The sequence below is a fragment of the Neovison vison genome, chromosome 10 (genome assembly GCF_020171115.1).
Source record: "Neovison vison isolate M4711 chromosome 10, ASM_NN_V1, whole genome shotgun sequence".
Taxonomy (NCBI): Eukaryota; Metazoa; Chordata; class Mammalia; order Carnivora; family Mustelidae; genus Neogale; species Neogale vison.
In genome coordinates this window covers 1,304,966-1,324,481 of record NC_058100.1, presented here as the reverse complement: position 1 = coordinate 1,324,481, position 19,516 = coordinate 1,304,966, and the positions used below count along the sequence as shown (strand labels likewise).

Here is a 19,516-nt window from a genome sequence, read left to right as displayed (position 1 = left end):
ACCCGGGCGCCCCCAGTGTTCGCGCGGCCGCCGGCTCCCGGGGGCCGCCAGGGGGCGGGAGAGCACGGCCCGGGGCCGGGCGGAGGAGCAGGAAAGACCCCGGGGTCCCGCGGCGCGTGAAGTGGAACTTTCTTCCCCCGCCCCCTTCTCGGGACAAGCCCGGGCGGGAACGCGGGCTGCTGGAAAGTCCGGCAGGGGAGGGGACCGCGGGTTTCGGTGCTCTGGGTGCGGAACGGGACAGGGAGCGGCTGGGGCCGCGCGAGGAGCGGCGATTCCGGGAAGTGACGGGGGGAGGGGGTCCGAAAGGGGCACCCGGTCCACCCTTTCTCGAGACTTCCCGCTCCTCCACACTCCGCACGGCGGGGCTTCAAGGGGCGCAGTGAGAATGGGGAGCGGGGCGAGGGACGTGAGGGGGCGCTTCCTTGGTCTGCTGCCCGGGGCCCTGACCTGGCCCCTTCCTCTGTCCCTTTTCTCACCTTGGTTGTCGCCCTGAGGCCTAAACTAGAGCCCGGGAGACCCAGGGCCTTCTGGAGCCAGGGAGTGGTTGGGGAAAGGAGGAGACCGTTTGGAGAGCAAACAGATGGCCAGAGGGTTGAGGGATTGGAGCCCAGGTACCCCACCTGAGGGGTCACGAATGGGTGGGGAGGAGGAGGAAGAAGTTGGAGGTAGGGAAAGGGGGAGGGGGCGGGGTTTGTCACCTGTCACCTGCTTTGGCTGAGCCTGGGGCGGGCCTGGGACCGGTATAAAGCAGCGGGCGCTTGCACTGCCCCACCTCCGCCACAGCACCTTCCCGGGATTCTTCCGCCCCCTCCCGACCCTGCGGGCCTCCACCATGACACCGGGCTTCCAGGCCCCTCTCTTCCTCCTGCTCCTGGCATCCCTGCAGCTTCTAGGTGAGGGGCACAAGGTGGGGAGGGGTCTACCTTGCTCATGGGCTCTTCCCAGCCTCCCTGTGGGTTTCCTTTGCTAGCACACGGTACCCCAAGGGGCAGATTGCAGCCAGGGGTGACCTCGTCTGTGCCAGAAGAGAGGAGAGAGGCTGAGGACATTCGGGGAGGCAGCCGCTCAGGAAAGCTGGTGTCCCAGGCAGCACAGTGACCTGCAGCAAAGCCTTCGGGATGGGGCTGGGGGGCCGGACAGGTTAGGTTTCAGGAGCGGAGAGATGGATAGCTAGGAGGAGAGAGCTGCCAGGAAGGAGGAGGGCGGCCTACCCAGGGTTTGGCCCACTGTCCAGATATTCCTGCCCATTACTGCTCAAGAAGCCAGATGGTGGATTTTCTCCTCGTTCTCGTTTGTCACCTACCCAACCCTGTGACCTCGACTTTTACAGCTGGCACTGCAGAGTCTGCTGAATTCTCATTCTCGACCACCAGCTCAGCTTTGAGCTCCAACACCACCCGCGGACAGCATGGGGGCCCGACCTCAACCCCCAGCTCAGCCTCGAGCTTGACCACCACCCCCGGACCCCACAGCAGCCCGTCCCCGACCACCACCCCCGGACACCACAGCGGCCCGTCCCCGTCCACCACGCCCGGACACCACAGCGGCCCGTCCCCGTCCACCACCCCCGGACACCACAGCGGCCCGTCCCCGTCCACCACCCCCGGACACCACAGCGGCCCGTCCCCGACCACCACGCCCGGACACCACAGCGGCCCGTCCCCGACCACCACGCCCGGACACCACAGCGGCCCGTCCCCGACCACCACCCCCGGACACCACAGCGGCCCGTCCCCGACCACCACCCCCGGACACCACAGCGGCCCGTCCCCGTCCACCACCCCCGGAGAGCACAGCGGCCCGTCCCCGACCACCACGCCCGGACACCACAGCGGCCCGTCCCCGACCACCACGCCCGGACACCACAGCGGCCCGTCCCCGTCCACCACCCCCGGACACCACAGCGGCCCGTCCCCGACCACCACGCCCGGACACCACAGCGGCCCGTCCCCGACCACCACCCCCGGACACCACAGCGGCCCGTCCCCGACCACCACCCCCGGACACCACAGCGGCCCGTCCCCGTCCACCACCCCCGGAGAGCACAGCGGCCCGTCCCCGACCACCACGCCCGGACACCACAGCGGCCCGTCCCCGTCCACCACGCCCGGACACCACAGCGGCCCGTCCCCGTCCACCACCCCCGGACACCACAGCGGCCCGTCCCCGACCACCACGCCCGGACACCACAGCGGCCCGTCCCCGACCACCACCCCCCGACACCACAGCGGCCCGTCCCCGTCCACCACCCCCGGACACCACAGCGTCCCGTCCCCGTCCACCACCCCCGGACACCACAGCGGCCCGTCCCCGTCCACCACCCCCGGACACCACAGCGGCCCGTCCCCGTCCACCACGCCCGGACACCACAGCGGCCCGTCCCCGTCCACCACCCCCGGACACCACAGCGGCCCGTCCCCGTCCACCACCCCCGGACACCACAGCGGCCCGTCCCCGTCCACCAGCCCCGGACACCACAGCGGCCCGTCCCCGTCCACCAGCCCCGGACACCACAGCGGCCCGTCCCCGACCACCACGCCCGGACACCACAGCGGCCCGTCCCCGTCCACCAGCCCCGGACACCACAGCGGCCCGTCCCCGTCCACCACCCCCGGACACCACAGCGGCCCGTCCCCGTCCACCACGCCCGGACACCACAGCGGCCCGTCCCCGTCCACCACCCCCGGACACCACAGCGGCCCGTCCCCGTCCACCACCCCCGGACACCACAGCGGCCCGTCCCCGTCCACCACCCCCGGACACCACAGCGGCCCGTCCCCGTCCACCACCCCCGGACACCACAGCGGCCCGTCCCCGTCCACCAGCCCCGGACACCACAGCGGCCCGTCCCCGTCCACCAGCCCCGGACACCACAGCGGCCCGTCCCCGACCACCACGCCCGGACACCACAGCGGCCCGTCCCCGTCCACCACGCCCGGACACCACAGCGGCCCGTCCCCGTCCACCACCCCCGGACACCACAGCGGCCCGTCCCCGTCCACCACCCCCGGACACCACAGCGGCCCGTCCCCGTCCACCACCCCCGGACACCACAGCGGCCCGTCCCCGTCCACCACCCCCGGACACCACAGCGGCCCGTCCCCGTCCACCACCCCCGGACACCACAGCGGCCCGTCCCCGTCCACCACCCCCGGACACCACAGCGGCCCGTCCCCGTCCACCACCCCCGGACACCACAGCGGCCCGTCCCCGTCCACCAGCCCCGGACACCACAGCGGCCCGTCCCCGTCCACCACCCCCGGACACCACAGCGGCCCGTCCCCGTCCACCAGCCCCGGACACCACAGCGGCCCGTCCCCGTCCACCACGCCCGGACACCACAGCGGCCCGTCCCCGTCCACCACGCCCGGACACCACAGCGGCCCGTCCCCGACCACCACCCCCGGACACCACAGTGGCCCGTCCCCGTCCACCACGCCCGGACACCATGGGGTCCCGACCTCGACCCGCAGCTCAGCCTCGAGCTCAACCACCACCCCCGGACAGCACAGTGGCACATCCCCGACCCAAGTCCCGCCCGGCCATGGCGCCATCACCGCCGCCAGCACCACTCCCCGTGGCCCGGAACCTCCCGCGCCCTCCAATCACAGCACTTCTCCCCAGTCTCTGAGCATCTCTGTCTTCTCGCTGTCCTTTTCCATCGAGAACCGTCATTTTAACTCTTCTCTGGAAGATCCGGGCTCTAGCTACTACCAGGAGCTGCAGAGGAACATTTCTGAGTTGGTGAGTGGGTGCCCTTTCTCTCCCGGGCTCCGTGCTCCTGCCGGCAGCAGCCTCCAGGCCGCCCGACCTGTTTGCCTCAAGCCTAATTCCTTCTCTTCTCACCACAGTTTTGGCAGATTTATAAGAAGGAAGGTTTTCTGGGCCTCTTTAATATCAAATTCAGGTACCGTTCTGGGTGTGGAGCGTGTGGAGGGAGGCGGTGGGGAGGACGGGTGCGGTGGGGGGCGTCCGGCCGGAAGCTGGGACCTTGGCTGAGTCACCCGTTTCCCACCAGAGCAGGATCGGTGGTGGTCGAATCGACCCTGGCCTTCCGAAAGGGTGCCACTGATGCCCGCAGCGTGCAGACACAGTTGGAAGAGAACAAAAAAGAATTTGCCGCATATCACCTGTTCATCTCGAATGTCAGGGGTGAGGCCACTGTCCCCAGCTGCCGCCCAGCACCAATGCCTGCAGGGCCCTTCGCTCCAGCACCTGGGTTCCTGCTCTCCCCCGGGGAGCTGGGAGGGGCCCCCTCCTTTGGGAGAGTATGCTGACCACTGTGTTTCCGTTTAGCACAAGATGTGTCGCCCCTTTCCTCCGGCCAGTCTGGGTCTGGGGTACCTGGCTGGGGCATTGCTCTGCTGGTGCTGGTCTGTGTCCTGGTGGCACTCGCCATCATCTGTGTCATTGCTCTGGTAAGTGTTGGGTCTCCAGGCCTGTGCAGAGGCCCCTTGCTGGAGAGAACCCCGTGGCTCCCCGTTACCTCTTGTTTTCTCAGACGGTGTGTCAGTGCCGCCGAAAGAACTGTGGGCAGCTGGACATCTTTCCAGCCCGCGATGCCTATCACCCTATGAGCGAGTATCCCACCTACCACACCCACGGGCGCTACATGCCTCCAGGCAGCAGACGCAGCCCCTATGAGGAGGTGAGAAGGGGCCCCACCCCGTGGGGAGCTGGAGGCTGGGACTGGGCCGGGCAAAGCCCCAAGAGTGGAGAAGGGGTAGAAGAGGTGAGAGGCTGGGGAGGGCCGGACAAGGCAGTGGGGTCAGAGGGGCTGGAGTGGGGGCGGCCTGCGGGAGGGACCTTGGGAGCAAGGGGATCTCAAGAGAGTGTCCCTACCACCAGCATTTCCAGAGGTGCGGCAGGTGGGGCGCTGGGTCCAGGGGGGCCAGGCAGGACTCACGAGGGGAGGAGCACCTGGGCCCCCACTGAGCTTGCCCGAGTGGGGGGGTCGATTTAGAAAGGCTGGCAGGAAGTGGGGGGTTGTCTCACGGGGAGGAAGCCTCGCCCTGCCAGCTGAGCTTGGTGCCAGGGGCTTCTTGGGAGTCTCAAGGAAGCGAGGAGCCTCCTCCTTTCCTCGCCTGGCCTTTCTCTCCAGGACCTAGTAAATAATTACTTGGGCCACCTGGGGCTGGAGCGCCACGCCGGTGGGGGAGGGGAGTTTCCTTTTCTTGACCCTGTTTTCCTTTGCCCAGGGACTTCCTGCTCCCCGCTCCGTAGAGACAGGCACACTCCTGCTGGGGCTGGAGGAGCAGAGCGAGGAAGGAGAAAGGGGTGGGGTGGGGGGGACAAGGAGGCTGATGAGAGCCAAGAGGAGGAGGAAAGGGGAACAGGGGGGGAGCTGTGGCCCTGGGCCCTGTTTACAGTCACCTGGCTGGTGCCGGCAGGTGCTCTCTGAATTAACCCTTTGAGAGTTAAACTCCCCGACTTATGACCCCAGGCTGCGGGTCTGATCTGGGTCTGGTCCCCCACCCAGGTCTCTGCAGGCAACGGGGGCTTCTCGTCCGTGAACCCGAGCACGTCAGCCACTTCTGCCAACCTGTAGGCACGCGTTGCCGCCGAGCGTCCAGATGGCAGTGCCACGTGCCCTCCCCCAGGCTCCTCACTGCCAGAGTCCTCTGGGCTCGGGTCTGTGCCTCGCTGGTGAGCGGAGAGTTCAGGCGGGCTGCTCACAGGCCCCACCGGGTCCCCTAACCCACGTCAGCCCCGCTGAAGCCCATCCAAGCCCCTTGGGGACAGGCCCGGGGCAGGGGCTCCCAGGAGGACCGGCCCAGAAAGCCCCGAGATGGAAATGTGAACAGGACTGGTGCTGAATAAAAAGGGAACCTCTTCTGTGCTGACGGCCACCTTCAGCTCTGTCACTGTGACCCCTAGACTGTGCAGGGAGAGCAAATGTGTGTGTATGGGGCTTCAGAGGGGTCTTTGCGTGAGACGGAAGAAAAGGCAAAAGTCGGGTTTGTTTGGAAAGCAGGAGACAGGGAGAGGAGATGACATTGGGGCACAGGTCACTTCTTCCCGTCCCTGGTGGCACAAGAGGAAGGAGGAAGTGAAACTGAGTTGGTTTGGAGGCCTGTGCGACCCGTGACCCGAGGCCAGTGTGACCCAGCTCCACCGGCCCCCGAGGGAGGGCTCTCTCTCTCCGGGGCTGGGGGCGGCCACGCCCTCGCCTCCCCTTGGCCCAGTGCCCCCAGCGGCTCTATTCTTAGCTGCCAGGGTGTGAAGTAAGCGTGGGCAGTGATAACAGCCCGAGTCAACACCGCCGTGATAAGCACAGTGTCAAGATCTGGACGCTGGCACCCAGCCCGGCCCCCTCCCTGGCTGGTGGGGTCTGCTTTAGGCACCCTGGGAATGGGGAAGTGGTTCTGGTTCCCTGACCCTTTTGGGCCCAGGCACAGTGCCCGCCCCGCTTACCACATGCCCTGGGGGCCTGGGCCCTGGTGTGGCCAGCAGCCACCACGTGGTGCACCCCCAGGAGGCCCCCTGTTGGTTGGCCGGGGCTTGAGCCAGAGGCTCTGGGGTACCTGCTTGGGGTCTCCTTCCCTCCAGCACCCCCGCTCTGAACAGCAGCGGGGCCCCTGCAGCCTTCGCACCTGTCACGCCCAGCGCAGAAATGCAAAGGGACAGTTGGGGTCAGGGAAGGCACAGATGTGCCTGGAAACCTAGTTTATTGTTTATAAACCATGAAAATACCAGCTGTTGCTCGGCTCAGGCCTGGCAGTGCCCACTGCAGGAGGCAGCAGCGGGGCCCCAGAGACCTTGCCTCGCCCAACCCATCGGGGACACCTGCCCTCCACTGGGGCCCCCAGGGAGACTTGGCACATTGGCATGGGGGCACAGGACAGGGTGAAGCATGCAAGAGGGAGGAGAGACAGGCATGCGGCCAAGGGCTGCGGGGACCCCAGCAACTCAAGCAGGATGGCAGGGCCCTCTTCTCCTCACCAGAGAGGGCCTGGGCAGGGTCCGGCCAAAAAGCCCGCCCCGACTGTGGTTCTGCATCGGTGGGGCGGGGAGCTTGGCAGGGCAGAGAGCAGAGCGCAGAGCTGGGGGTCATGCCCTGTGTTCCAGGTGCCTTCCCTCCCAATCAGTCTGGGGGGGGGGCACGGGACAGCGATGGGGAAGGGGCTCTCTCCGTGACTCGGGTGGGACACCAAAGGTGGGACATGGGTGAGACTTGATGGGGGCTGGGGCCTGGCTTAACAGGCAGTGAAGAGAATGGGGGACGTCTAGAAAGGTGAGCAGAGGAGAGTCTCTTGGTCAAGAGAAGGCCCAGGAATACAAAGACAGAGGGGAAGGGACAGGACGACATGGCAGGAAGAGTCTAGGGAGAAGCCCTCGGAAGACTAACCCGGCTCCGGCAGGCCTGGAGGGCGCAGGGCCAGAAAGGGTCAGTCCAGCTTGGCAAAGCCCCCGATGGTGACCTTCCTCTCAGGCTTAGTGCCTACAGGCTCCTGGAGCTGCACCGCCCCGCCCCCAATGAAGCAGAAGGCAGGGCACACGGGCCCCGAGCAGTCCAGGGGGCACTCCAGGAGCCCGCGGAAGGACACGGCGTCCAGGAAGGACACGCGGCCCCGCTCATAGTCCAGGCAGATGCCCAGGCGGGGCGGCAGCGGCACGGTGCAGCTTGCCGCGGGGCCGTCCCGGCCGGTCAGGCCCGCGTTGGAGCCGGCCCCGGACCCCAGAAGGATCCTGCCCATGCCGATGGTCAGGAAGGCGAAGGGTGGGGATGCCTCCACTGTGGCATCCTCGGCGCCGCTGTCATGCCCGCTGTCGGGATCGTACCTGCAGGAACGGAGTTGGGGGGGGTGTTGGGGAAGGGGCATGGGAGTGGGGCTCAGGGGGGGTCGGGGCAGAAGGCTGAGATGTTGGGAGCAAGGGATGTTGGGGAGCAAAGCTTTGCAAGGGTCCATTTGGGTTATGGAGAGGACGTGTCGCCGACCCGAGGGTTCGAGTATCCGGGATCTGAGAGCCCAGGGAGAAGGGTGTTGAAAGCGGGCACGCTGACAGGCGAGGTGGGGGAGAAGGAGGGCCTGAGGTGAGCGGGAGCGTTAGGAGGAGACAGGAGACAGGTGGGGAGGAGAACTACGTGGGGACATGGTGCTGGGGGGGTCTTGGGAAGGGTTCGAGACTGTTGAGGGTGGGGGCTTGGTCACTGGGCCTGGGGAGAGAAGACTGTTGGGCGGGTATTGGAGGGAGGGGTTGGCGTGGGGGACGCATGGGGTGGGGGCACTGGTGTTGCCGGGAGAGCACTAAGAAATGGGGTGTTCAGGGATAGAATGCCAGGAGGGAAGGTCCGGGGAGGCACGCGTGTTGGGGCTGTTGGACAGCACGTGGGTGATGGAGGGGATGGAGGTGGACACTGAGAGGGAAGGGTCTCGGGATGTTGAGGCCAGATGTGGTGATGTGAGGAAAGCGCCCTGGAAGCGGGGGGTTGGGAGATGCAGAGGCGGTGTGGTTGTCCTGAGGACAGGAGGGAGCAGGTGGATGCCCCCCCCGCGGCCCCCTCCCCAGCCGCTTGCTCCCCTGAAAACCAGTTCTTCAAGCCCTTGGGCTAAGCCCAAGGTTGCCCTGGCCACAGGCTCCTGCCTGGCTTCCATGCTCCAGAACGGCCCTGCTCCATCCCAACCAGCGTGCGCTCCCACTGCCACCCCTGTCCAGTCCCCAGCTCCCCCACCCGGGACCCCCATGCCCCATCCCCTCCAGAGAAGCCTGACCTGGGGCTGATCACATCTGGAGCACCCTGGAAGCTTTCCTGCAGCTTGCTCTCCAGCCCGACGCCCACCTTGACCAAGTAGGAGGCTGGGTCGACGGCACAGGCCCAGTAGCTGCGGCCCTGGGTCACGGCCACGTCTCCCAGCACCACGTCCACGCTCAGGTGGCAGCCGGTGAGGAGCCGCTCGGCAGCCAGCAGTAGGGGCAGCCCTGGGACGCTCCGCACCGCCCTCTGGTCCTTGCTGATGGCCAGCCGCTCTCGGCTCGTGCCCCAGCGGCCATCGAGGAAGAAGTGCAGGACTGCCGTGGGGTGGGGGTGACAGAGGAAGGACTTGAGGGACAAACCCAGGCCGTGGAGGCCGTGAGGTGTCAGCCAAGGACACTGGCAGATTTAAGAATGTGAAAGAAGCTGCAAGGGATGGGCGGGGGCTCCAGGGACCAGGGCCTGGAGAACTGCAGTGGGGGCGTGAGGAGAAAAGGGGACACCCCAAATGGGCATGGGACCCCAGGGAGAGTTTTAGCCGGGCCCAGACCAGCTGACCGGCTGCGCGTCCTCCTACCCCTCTCCGATGGCTGGTGCCCCAGAGAGTCGTCGCTGGGGCCCGGTCCCAGCTGGTGACGTCTCCCACCACCGACATACACCTTCCGGCACACTCGGGCGCTCGCACAGCCGCACACCCCACCTGGGCAGTGGCCTCCAGTATTCTGCCTGCGTCCCTGGGGCCAGACTACTTTCTGGAGAGTCCCGGTCCAGACCCTGACTGAGTCCTTACTGTGAGCTGGGAACTCACTGGCTTCACTCTCACCGCAATGACATTGTTGTTACCGCTAGGAGAGGAGGGACCTGGGGCTCAGAGAGGGCAAAGGACTTGCCCAGAGCCATGGCTGAGGCAGAGTGGGGATTTGATCCTACGTGTCTAGACCCGGGGCTGGTGAGTGCGGCCCGCTGTGTTCCTCCGCGGGGCCCGCGCAGCCCCGGCCGTTAGCGCAGTGAGCTGGTCCCCTGGTCCCTGCCTGCCCCGCGCCCGCCCGCCCGCCCGCCCGCTCACCGGGTGCCCGGGGTGGGGGGGGTATCCCGACGAGCCCGCCCGCTCACCGGGTGCCCGGGGTGGGGGGGTATCCCGACGAGCCCGCCCGCTCACCGGGTGCCCGGGGTGGGGGGGTATCCCGACGAGCCCGCCCGCTCACCGGGTGCCGGGGGCGTGTGCAGGTGCACGTCTTCGCTGTACTCGCCGTAGCCGGCCTTGTTGCAGCCCCGGACGCGCAGCACGTACACGGAGCCGGTGTCGGGGTTCTCCAGCAGGGCGCTGGTGCCCCTCACCTCCTCTCGCCTCTGCCAGCGTGCGGGGCCCGGCTGGGCGGGCGCGTCGGTGCGCCGGAACTCCACGGTGTAGTGCCAGGCAGGGGGGGAGTGGGGCGGCAGCCGCCAGCACAGGAATATCTGGTCGTAGGCGAAGGTGCGCTGCGTGTCGATGACGGGCGCCTCGGGCACTGTGGGAAGAGACAGCGGCGTCAGTCAGGGCCTGGCCACGGGCCTAGCACGGAGGGCGGGCGGGAAGAGGGAAAGCAGCGGGGGCCGGGGGGGTGAGTGTGGGTGAGAGGGAGCTGGGGGCGAGGCCGTGGGGTGCCGGGCAGGGAGCGGCCGGGCAGAGCCGTGGGGAGCAGGGGAGCCGCGGGGGAGCAGGGGCAGGAAGCCTGGCGCGGGCCCTGGCCTGCCGTTCTCCCACCTCCAGCCTTAGGGCCGTTGCTTCCCAAGTCTGGGCCTCAGTTTCCTCCTCTGTCAAAAATGGTCTTAGACCAGATGGGGACGCTTCTTTCTAGGATCTTTTTAATTCTATGAATAAAGAGGAGCCCCAGGGAAAGGCAGGCAGAGGCCACCGGAACCCGGGGAAAGAGCACTGGACAGGAAGGAGGGGCCGAGTGGGAGGGAGACAGATGCGAGAGCCAGCAAGGCCAAAAACGGGGGACAACAGAGGACAAGCAAAGCTTGACGACGGAGGAGATGAAGGTCAATGGGAAGAGAAGGCAAGTCCAGAGGGCAAGAAGCCCAAGGACAAAAGGTGAGAAGGGCAAGGATTAGGCAGGAGCTTAGGGCAGGCAGAGAGAGACAGAGGGCACTGGTGGGGGGTGGGCAAGGGCGGACCAAGAGTCTGGTGAAGGCAGGACAGAGAAAGAAGCAGTGAATGGGGGGAGGGGGGAGCTGTGTGGGGGCGGCAGGGCAGGGCCCCCGGGGCAGGGCCGCTGACTTGCCTGGGGTGCTCCTGAGCAGAGTCCGCGGTGGCCACAGCCTACAAACAAAGAGAGGGAGAAGCAGCGCTGAGCGCGGTGGGCGGTGTGGCCGGGTGGGTGAGGTGGGAGGGGCGGCTGACCAGGCTGGGCAGGAGGCCAGGGAGGTCCCTGGTGGGCGCTGCCCCCCGGGCCCGCTGCTGGGGAAGGGAGGGAGGCTGTAATCGGGTGCGGGGCCACCCCGGCCACCTCCTTACCTTGCAGGAAGTTAAGCTCCGTCAGCAGCTTCATCTCACGCCCTACGTCCAGCTGACAGTGGCGGAAGGAGGAGCTGGCAGCTGGCCGAAATGTCTGGAGGGCCTCCGTAGCTCGGGAGATCCTGGCATGGGGGCAGGCAAGGGTCAGTCACCCCCAGCTGGGCAGCTGCCCTTCCCCTTGATGCTGCTTCGCCTGTCCCTAGAGCTTGGGCACCTGCTTTGGGTCACCTCCTGGTTCCTCCAGCAAGCTGGCTATCAGTGTGGCCTGGTGATGGTCCTCAGGACCCATGTCTCCACGGGGCAGCGGCGCAGACACCAGCTTAGCCGCCAGCTACATCTGTGACACCCGGGCCCCCCGGAGCCCGTGCCCCTGCCTACCTGTTGTGCAGCTGCTTGGCTGCTTGCACAAAGCAAGGCTGGTCTGTTTCCTTAAGAACCTCCTGGGCATAGCCCACCAGACCGGAGCCATCCAGCAGGCTCCGGTGCTCCTGGATCTGGGCGCTGAGACGGGCCAGGCGCTCCTGCTGGCACTCCTCAATGGCCTGGAGCAGGGACACCCGCTTCTCCTCCAGCACAGCCCCCAGTCCCCGCACCAGCTGGGACACCTCCTCCTTGGCCTGCTGACCGCTCACCTGCCCAGAGAGCAACAGTCACTATCTTCTCGTGGCAGCCTCCCTCGGATCACCAAAGATCCAGGGAAATCCTACCCAGCCAGGCCACCAGGGCCAGGCCCACATCTCCAAAGTCACCTGTCCGCCCAGAGGGGCTCAACGCCCGACACTTTGTGCCACCCTTCCTGGAGCCCCACACCACCATCCTGACCCCAGAAGGACTCCCTCAAACAAAAGAGAATGTGACTGCACTAACGCCCACTTGGACCACACAGATGTCCCCCGCCTCCGGGCCATCCTTCCTGTCTGTCCCCTTGTCAGCAAATTCAAGCAAACTGGCAGAAGGTACCAGAGATGGAGTCTTGCCCTAGCTCCAAGGATGTGTGGTGTCCTAAGTGGGCAGCTGAGCCCGAGGGCATCTGAGCTATGTCCCTGAGGGCTTTCCAAACTGTCCTGGTCCTGGGTGACAGCCACTGTTCCCATCGTAACCCCGGGAACAGCCTGGTCTGGGGCACTGATGTTCCTACTAGCCTGGTTTAACCAGAACCTCGACACACCCACGGACCCTGAGCTGCCAAGCAGGGGACTGGGCAGAGCCCCCGACATGCCTTCCTGCTTCCAGTCGTGGGCGGGGCCCAGAGCCCACCGCCGCGCCCTCCCTCACCTCAGTGTGCCTCGCGGCCTCCTCCAGCTCACAGATCTGGGTCTGCACTGTGTCCTGGTTTCCCAGGATGTATGTCACGCTCTTTGTCAGCTTGTCCTGAGGGGGAAGAGAGAGGTGGGCATCGTGCCTCGCTCGGTGGAAGCCAGCAGTCAGGAGGAGGTGGGAGAGGGCGTGAGTGAGGGTTGGTGTACGGTGGAGTGAGGCAGGGTTCCTCACCTTGAGGGCCTGGTAGGCGCTGAGAACAGGTGTGATCTTGTGCCCACCGTGGGTACGCCTCACCCGGCAGAGTTGGCACACCAGCCGTTGGCATGTCTTGCAGTAATGGGTCACCTCTTCCTTGTGGTCCGGGCACATCAGGCCCTAGGGACAGAAGGAGCAATGACATCATCAGCCAACGGTGGTTTTAAGGCTGCTGACCTGGGGCAGAAGCAGTGTGCAGCCTGGGCAGCCGGCCTGAGAGGGGAAAAGGGAGGAGGCCGGAGAGTCCATGGGGGGATGGGGGGGACGCCTCCGCAGTGCCACCTGGTGGCCTGCGGCGGCATCGACCAGAGCGTCACTGGCATCCTTCCTCCCTCCCACCTCCACATGGGCGGTTAACAGCAAAAATGATTATTAATCTCCACCTTGTGGCTAATAATTAACCTTGTCCCCTTGTTCACTGCCTATTCCCAATGCCGAGAATAGCCCCAGGCACATGGATGCTGGATAAATATTTGCTGAGTGAATGAATGAATGCGGACAGACCTTTTTAGCCTAGGGGTGACTCTCACAAACCACCTCCTGGGACCCCCCCAACAACCCCCAGGGCATGGGTACTACTTCTTGTCTGTACCCCAGACAAGAAGATGGGGCTCCGAGAAGTTTAAAGATTGACCCAGTCCCTTTCTGTCCTTGTTAGGGAAAACGGAGCCTGGCAGGGGCCACCTCTGCCCGCCTCCCTTGGGAAGCCCACGGAGCCAGCTCCCCCAGCCACCCAGGCCCCTCTCCCCGCTTGCTCACCTTGGGGCGGAAGGAGAGGGTGGGCAGGGTGGGCTCGTGCTGGGCCTTCTGGGTGCCCCAGGGGTGGAAGAGCTTGAAGCACTCGTTGCAGAAGGTGGCCCGGCACTCGGTGCAGCCCTTGGTGGCCTCTAGCGGCGGCGGCTTGCACAGCTGGCACAGGATGGCGCCGCCCACACTCACGCTCTGGCGGTAGCGCTCCACCACGCGCTCCAGGGTCAGGTTCCGGAACAGCCCCGCCAGGCCCCGCTCCCCCAGTTCCACATCGCCCTGGCAGGCCGGGCACGGGAACATGACCACCTGGGGGTGCAGAGCCCCTCGCTTCCGCCCGGGATACGTCCCAAAGCCTGTGGCAGGGCCAGAGAGGGAGGGGGCTGAAAGTTACAGCTGGCCGGGGGGAGGGGGAGATCTGTTCAATTGAAACAGTAATTTTGTCGTGCCAGAGTCGGCTCTATTACAGCCATAGGAGCTGGGTCTTCAGAGGCCCCCGACCGGTGCGGATGTCCCAGCATCCCCACCCGCGGCCCACAGGAGCCAGGCCCACCTGACTTAAGCAGCCGATCCAGGCGGTCTGGCTTGGGGAGAGTTCTGCGGGAGAGGCGGGGGCTTCGGGTGGAAGGGGTGGAGGCGGGAGAGGTGGGCTCCGAGCTGGGGTCCCCGCCGTGGCCCACGTAGCCTTGCTGGCCCAGCACCTCCCGGGCACAGGCCTGGCACACATTGTGGGTACAGGGCAGCACCAGAGGCTGCTTGTACATCTCTTGACACACGGGGCACAGCAGCTCCTTCTCCATGTTCTTCATGCTCGTCTGTGGAGGGAGCAGGAGGTCGGGTGGGAGCACGGAACCCCCAGGGCACACCGCAGCCGGCCTCTCAGGTGCACTGAGAAACCCAAGGGGGTCTCAGGTGGGGGCAGGGCAAGCTACCTGGGGCTCTTCCCCAGCACCCGCCCGGGGCCTGATTTACAGACCTTCCCGGCTCTGGCTGCTGCCTGTCTCCCTTCCGCCGGAGCCTCCGAGGGGCGGTCGGGGCTAGCGGCCCGAACACCTGCCTCCCCCGGCCTCAAGCCCCACCCCTTCCACACCCAGGGCGGGCGCCGGGCCTGCAGCCCCTCTCACCTGGCCGTTGCCCCCATCCCCCCATCTCCGGGCCACCAGCTTCTCTCAAGGACACCGCCCATTCTGCAGCTTGGTGCAGACCCCCGCCCCCTTTTCTGGCAGCCCCCCTTTCCCGGCGTGACTCCTCCCTACAGCCAGCGCCGCGCGCTCTCCGTCCTCCTGCTCACCGCGTCCGTCATCCTGCCGCGGCTCAGCCTGCGGCCGCTCCAGCCTCCATTCCCCATCCCTCACTTCCCCGGACGTCTCCTCGGGGCCCCAACACGAACCCATTCCCGGCTGCACCCCCCACCGTCCGGCCCTCCCGCTCCTTCCCCCAGCACGACCCGACTAGCCAGAGTCCCCTCCCCAAGCGAGGGGGAAAAGAGCGCCCGCCTACTTACCCCCTCCCCACCGGAAGTACCCCTCCCTTTTTTGGTGGAGGGGGTCCTCAAGCTATGCCCCACCCCCACACCTCACCTTGGTCCCTCTCTTCGCAGCCATCCCGGTCAGGGGCGCAGCTGACACAAAGGAGGGAGGGACAGGCAGGGAGGGGGAAGGAAGTGGTGGGGGGGGAGCAGGGTTGGCACCGCCCCTGGGAGAGCCGGGCACGGGTTGCCATGACAACCGCGGGCTCGGAGGCAGCCCCGAGTGGGGGCGCGGTGGGGTGGGGTCTCGCCAAAGGGTCCAAATTTGGAACTGCACCCTGGAGGCGGCTCCTTCATCGCCCCTCACCTATCCTCAGTTTTCTTGGAAAATATCCAAGCTCACGCACGCCCCCTCCTCAGAGCATAGCCCCCTGGCCCTGCAGCCCCTGGTGCACTGCTGGCGGCCACCCCAGCCCATCCGCTGCATCCGGGCAGCTCCCGGTTCCTTGCACCCCAGCAGCTGGACGCCTCCACGGGACTCACCTCCAGGCTGCCCCGGGATTACCCTCTCCAACCTGCACACCGACCCCCTCCCCCAGTCCTTTCTGCCATCCCCAGCCCCCTGACTACATCCCAGCATCTTGCCTCATGTCCACCTGTCCGAGGTCCCGGCCTGCCCTGGACCCCTCTACTCCCCCCCTTCCCCTCGACCCCACCTTAACTCACACTGATGCGGACCAGTGCGTCCATGATGGAAGTGAAGGTCTGCATATCCTCACCCTCAGCCATGGCCCTACCATGCCCGCCCGCCCCCGGGTGCCTGATCCCGGCTGCGGCTGCGAACCCCCGGCTTAATGCAGGAGCCCGTGGGGGTGTGCGGAGGGGTGGGGGTGAGATGTCACTGCGCATGCTCCAGGGACAGCCTCGCACAGCGCCCGTCGAGGTAGGAGGTGGGAAATAGTTCTCCCCACGTGGTTTTAGGAAGACGGTGGGGGGGGGGTGGGTAACAGGGAACGGTATGGGGGGAGCCATTTCTAATGTGCGCATCCTTCATTGGCTCCCTAGTCTGATGAAACGGGAGGATAGTTTCGGAGAAAGATGGGCTCCAGAATGCGAGGACTAGGTTTTGGCTTGGGCAAGAGTCCACGGGAGATGCGAGGCAGGGCTCATGCGGGAGGACGTGAGGGACAGGCACTAGCGATGACACGTACGGCGAAGGAGACAGCGCTGGGCTAGAGGCAACGGGCCGTGGGCCCAGCGGCTTGCGCTGAGGGCAGCAGACGCTCGGGGAGCGGGGAAGGGCAGGGGACCAGGGCGGTGGCCAAGGCCGCTCTCGGACGCAGTGTCTCCTCCCTGCCGGCAGGGGCCGCTGCGGCCAGGCGCCTAGAGGGAGCGCGAGCAGCCCCGGGGGAAGCGAGTCCGCGAGTGGGGCTGACGCGTGCGCACGGCCGACCGCCCCGGTTCGGTTCCCCTGTTTCTGGGCCTGCGGCGCCGACTGGGCCGGGGGCAGCACGCGATGGGTAACGGGACTGGCGGGATTCCCCGACGGACAAGTGGGGTGGGGTTGGGGCGGACCGGCTGTCCCGGTCGTCTTCCCGCAGAGCTGACGTGTCCGGGGCCCCGGGGGACGGCAGGGAGCGGGCGCCCGGGGGCGGCGGGGGGTCGCGGCGGGGGGTCGCGGCGGGGGTCGCGGCGGGGGTCGTGGCGGGGTTGAGCAGCCCCGGGGACGCGGGGGGCCGGCTCGGCCTGCGGCGCTGGCGGGAGGGAGGGCCCGGCCCGACAGCGCGTCCCGCGTCCTCGCCCCCCCTGCAGCCGTGGGCACGGGCACCTCGCTGGCGCTGTCCTCCCTCCTGTCCCTGCTGCTCTTCGCCGGGATGCAGATGTACAGCCGGCAGCTGGCGTCCACCGAGTGGCTCACCATCCAGGGGGGCCTGCTGGGCTCCGGCCTGTTCGTCTTCTCGCTCACCGTATCCTTCTGCGCTGCGAGGGTGGTGGGGGCGGGGGGCGCGGCCCGGTCGCTCGGTCTGCCCTTAACTCCCTCGACCAGGCCTTCAATAATCTGGAGAATCTGGTTTTTGGCAAAGGGTTCCAAGCAAAGATCTTCCCTGAGAGTAAGTGAAGATGGGGGTCAGGCGCTTCAGCCTTCCGCCCTAGCCGCTCCCAGCACGGTCCGGAGTGGTCAAGGGCCCCGTCGATCGGTGAAGGTGGCTCAGAAGGGAACAGGCTTCCTAAGACCGCGCGGAGGCGGCGCCGGCCTCGGATGCACCTCCCGGAGCTCTGAGGCCTTGGAGCGGGAAGCCTAGTTCCCAGGGGACTCTGAGGACACCGGGCCCTACAGGCTGGCTTTGCCCAGTCCTTTTGAGGTGTGGGGAGGAAACAGGACTGAGTTCATTGAGGGGTTCTGATGTGAAGTTCAGCCAGTGTTAGTGGGTTCTGGTTTTTTTTTTTTTATTTTTAAGGTTTTATTTATTTATTTGACAGACAGAGATCACAAGTAGGCAGAGAGGCAGGCAAAGAGAGAGAGAGGGGGAAACAGGTTCCCCGCCAAGCAGAGAACCCCACCAGGGGCTCGATCCCAGGTCCCCGAGATCATGACTTGAGCCAAAGGCAGAGGCTTTAACCCACTGAGCCACCCAGGCGCCCCGTAGATTCTGTTTTTTTGAGAGGATCATGAAAGGTTTCAGTATTAGATTTTTAAAAACGATTTTATTTATGGGGCGCCTGGCAGGTTCAGTGTTAAGTGGCTGCCTTCGTCTCAGGTCATGCTTGTATTTCCTCTCTTGATGTGTCTCTCTCTGTCAAATAAATAAATCTTTTTAAAAAAAGATTTTATTTGTTCATTAGAGCACAAGCAGGGGGGAAGGGTAGAGGAGGAAACAGGGATGTGGGGCTTGATCCCAGGACCCCAGGATCCTGACCTGAGCTGAAGGCAGACACCCACCTGAGCCCCCCTGGCGCCTGGGTTTCAGCATTGGAGACACCGGATTTCTAAGTCAGCAGGAACCCTGACCAAGTTAGAATAAATGTTAGGTTCTTTCCTCTTTGACACAATGCTCGTTGTTGCTCATGTTTTGGACAATAGATGATTTAGTTATTTATGCAGAATTAAGTTCATAAAGCAGCTGAGGCATCAAGGCCAGCTGGCCCAAGGAACGTCACAAGCTTACAGGGGGCAGCGAATGCTGTCTCGTGAGGAGCCTTCGTCGGGTAGAATAGAGGCCTGCCCCTGCCCCTGCCCCTGCCCTCGTGGCCCTCCTGTCTTTGCAGTCCTGGCTCCTGTCTGTAGGTCTGCACCCTCCACCTAGCTCTGGGCAGCTTTCCAGAGCTCCTCCCAGCCGGCAGCCTCCAGACCGCTGAGATTTTGTTTCCCTATGTGTTGTCTTTCTTTGCTATGGAAAGAAAACTTTGTTGCGGGGCCAGGTTCTTGACCCCCCTTCACCCTCCATAGCTGGGCAGGTGGTGTCTGCCCTGCCGACCACCTCCCACTTTCTCTCCGGTCCTCTGCGAGACACCCAGAGACCCTTTCCTGTCTCCATGGGCATGTGCTTGCGGACACCTAGCCCTCCAGCCTGCATCCAGGGAGCGAGGCCCTCAGCTTCTGCCCCTGGCCAGCCAGTTTCACGAGTTGGTCCTTAGTGGCTGGTTTTTGTCGGAAAGGCCTTTCCTCCCCTTCCCAAATGGGAGCAGACCTTGCCTTTCAGACTCTCTCACTAGCTTTTTCCTTTATGTTGGAAGAGAGCCAGGATAGGGAAGTGATATTTGGTACAGAGCTGGTAGCGAGCACGTGCCCCCCCCCCATGTCCTGGCCATCGTTCAGGGCATCTGCAGTCTTCCTGCTCATGTCGTGCCACATTCCCTGACACAGGTTCCCCCGGGTTCAGAGGCCCCCGATGTCCCCTAGCCTCCACATGTGAGTGCCCAGTGTTACCACTTCTGACCCCCGGCCCGTTGTCCCCTCTTGCCTTCCCAGCTCTTCTCTGCCTCCTGCTGGCTCTCCTTGCATCTGGCCTCATTCACCGAGTCTGCGTCACCACCTGGTAAGGGCTTCACAGCTGGGGAAGGGGTTTCCTCAGCCCGAGCCGGGCTGCCTCCCCGGCCGCTGCCGTGTGCCAAGGGGGTGCCGGGCTGGCGTGCGCCGGTGCCGTGACCTTTCTGTCTTCGCGGTGTAGCTTCATCTTCTCCATGGTCGGCCTGTACTACATCAACAAGATCTCCTCCACCCTGTACCAGGCAGCGGCTCCCGTCCTCACCCCAGCCAGGGTCACGGGGAAGGGCAAGAAGAGAAATTGACCCTGAATGTCCAATAAACTTGATCTTTGTAGCCCCGGGAGTTGCGATGTGCTGTGGCGTCTTCTGCCCAGGCCTGCAGGGGTGTGCCGAAGGTTGTGGCATTCGGATACCTCTGGTTTCAGACCTCGGGGATCGGGGGGCTTGCCTTCCTCTTAGGTTCATTTCTAGTAGATGTTTATGGACGGCTCTCGGTGCCGTGAATGTGAAAGTCTCCAGGTGGAAGAAAAGCGCGTGGGTGACCTGCCGTCTTGACCTTTCAGAAAAGGGGTCCAGGCTGTAGTGCAGGAAGCCCTCCTTTCCC

The 19,516-nt window shown here is 65.3% G+C and overlaps 3 protein-coding genes across 5 annotated transcripts; 2 read left to right on the top strand and 1 right to left on the bottom strand.

Moving 5' to 3' along the window:
• The first annotated feature begins 273 nt into the window (after nucleotides 1-273).
• On the top strand, nucleotides 274-5,839 carry MUC1 (mucin 1, cell surface associated). Its single transcript, XM_044266480.1, has 7 exons — nucleotides 274-893; nucleotides 1,331-3,744; nucleotides 3,852-3,907; nucleotides 4,019-4,152; nucleotides 4,297-4,418; nucleotides 4,502-4,648; nucleotides 5,480-5,839. Exons 1-7 carry the CDS (start codon nucleotides 833-835, stop codon nucleotides 5,546-5,548), a joined length of 3,003 nt encoding a protein of 1,000 aa, XP_044122415.1. The 5' UTR covers nucleotides 274-832; the 3' UTR covers nucleotides 5,549-5,839.
• A 794-nt stretch (nucleotides 5,840-6,633) lies between these two features.
• TRIM46 (tripartite motif containing 46) lies at nucleotides 6,634-15,876 on the bottom strand. 2 transcript variants are annotated; one of them, XM_044266485.1, is made up of 10 exons: nucleotides 15,652-15,876; nucleotides 14,011-14,272; nucleotides 13,470-13,813; nucleotides 12,687-12,830; nucleotides 12,471-12,566; nucleotides 11,574-11,827; nucleotides 11,196-11,317; nucleotides 9,901-10,203; nucleotides 8,715-9,012; nucleotides 6,634-7,782 (listed from the first exon to the last, which is right to left on the bottom strand). In XM_044266485.1, the coding sequence occupies exons 1-10, from the start codon at nucleotides 15,832-15,834 to the stop codon at nucleotides 7,389-7,391; spliced, it is 2,400 nt and encodes a 799-aa protein (XP_044122420.1). In that variant the 5' UTR covers nucleotides 15,835-15,876; the 3' UTR covers nucleotides 6,634-7,388. The 2 variants fall into 2 exon arrangements, with proteins under 2 accessions (XP_044122420.1, XP_044122421.1); XM_044266486.1 differs by lacking the exon at nucleotides 15,652-15,876 and adding an exon at nucleotides 15,038-15,640.
• Nucleotides 15,877-15,947: 71 nt separating this feature from the next.
• KRTCAP2 (keratinocyte associated protein 2) lies at nucleotides 15,948-19,255 on the top strand. Of its 2 annotated transcripts, none has more exons than XM_044266506.1 (5): nucleotides 15,948-16,132; nucleotides 16,738-16,892; nucleotides 16,973-17,036; nucleotides 18,896-18,962; nucleotides 19,095-19,255. In XM_044266506.1, the coding sequence occupies exons 1-5, from the start codon at nucleotides 16,024-16,026 to the stop codon at nucleotides 19,213-19,215; spliced, it is 516 nt and encodes a 171-aa protein (XP_044122441.1). In that variant the 5' UTR covers nucleotides 15,948-16,023; the 3' UTR covers nucleotides 19,216-19,255. The 2 variants fall into 2 exon arrangements, with proteins under 2 accessions (XP_044122441.1, XP_044122442.1); XM_044266507.1 differs by lacking the exon at nucleotides 15,948-16,132 and adding an exon at nucleotides 16,341-16,445.
• Nucleotides 19,256-19,516: the final 261 nt, after the last annotated feature.

Coding starts and splice junctions, on each gene's coding strand:
- MUC1 (XM_044266480.1), top strand. CDS start 833: ATGACACCGGGCTTCCAGGCCCCTCTCTTCCTCCTGCTCCTGGCATCC. Junction 4,419..4,501: donor TCATCTGTGTCATTGCTCTG/GTAAGTGTTGGG, acceptor TTGTTTTCTCAG/ACGGTGTGTCAGTGCCGCCG. Junction 4,649..5,479: donor GACGCAGCCCCTATGAGGAG/GTGAGAAGGGGC, acceptor TCCCCCACCCAG/GTCTCTGCAGGCAACGGGGG.
- KRTCAP2 (XM_044266506.1), top strand. CDS start 16,024: ATGGGCTCCAGAATGCGAGGACTAGGTTTTGGCTTGGGCAAGAGTCCA. Junction 16,133..16,737: donor ACAGGCACTAGCGATGACAC/GTACGGCGAAGG, acceptor CCCCCCCTGCAG/CCGTGGGCACGGGCACCTCG. Junction 18,963..19,094: donor CGAGTCTGCGTCACCACCTG/GTAAGGGCTTCA, acceptor TTCGCGGTGTAG/CTTCATCTTCTCCATGGTCG.
- TRIM46 (XM_044266485.1), bottom strand. CDS start 15,834: ATGCGCAGTGACATCTCACCCCCACCCCTCCGCACACCCCCACGGGCT. Junction 13,814..14,010: donor GGATCGGCTGCTTAAGTCAG/GTGGGCCTGGCT, acceptor GCCCTGCCACAG/GCTTTGGGACGTATCCCGGG. Junction 7,783..8,714: donor CCAGATGTGATCAGCCCCAG/GTCAGGCTTCTC, acceptor CCGTTCCTGCAG/GTACGATCCCGACAGCGGGC.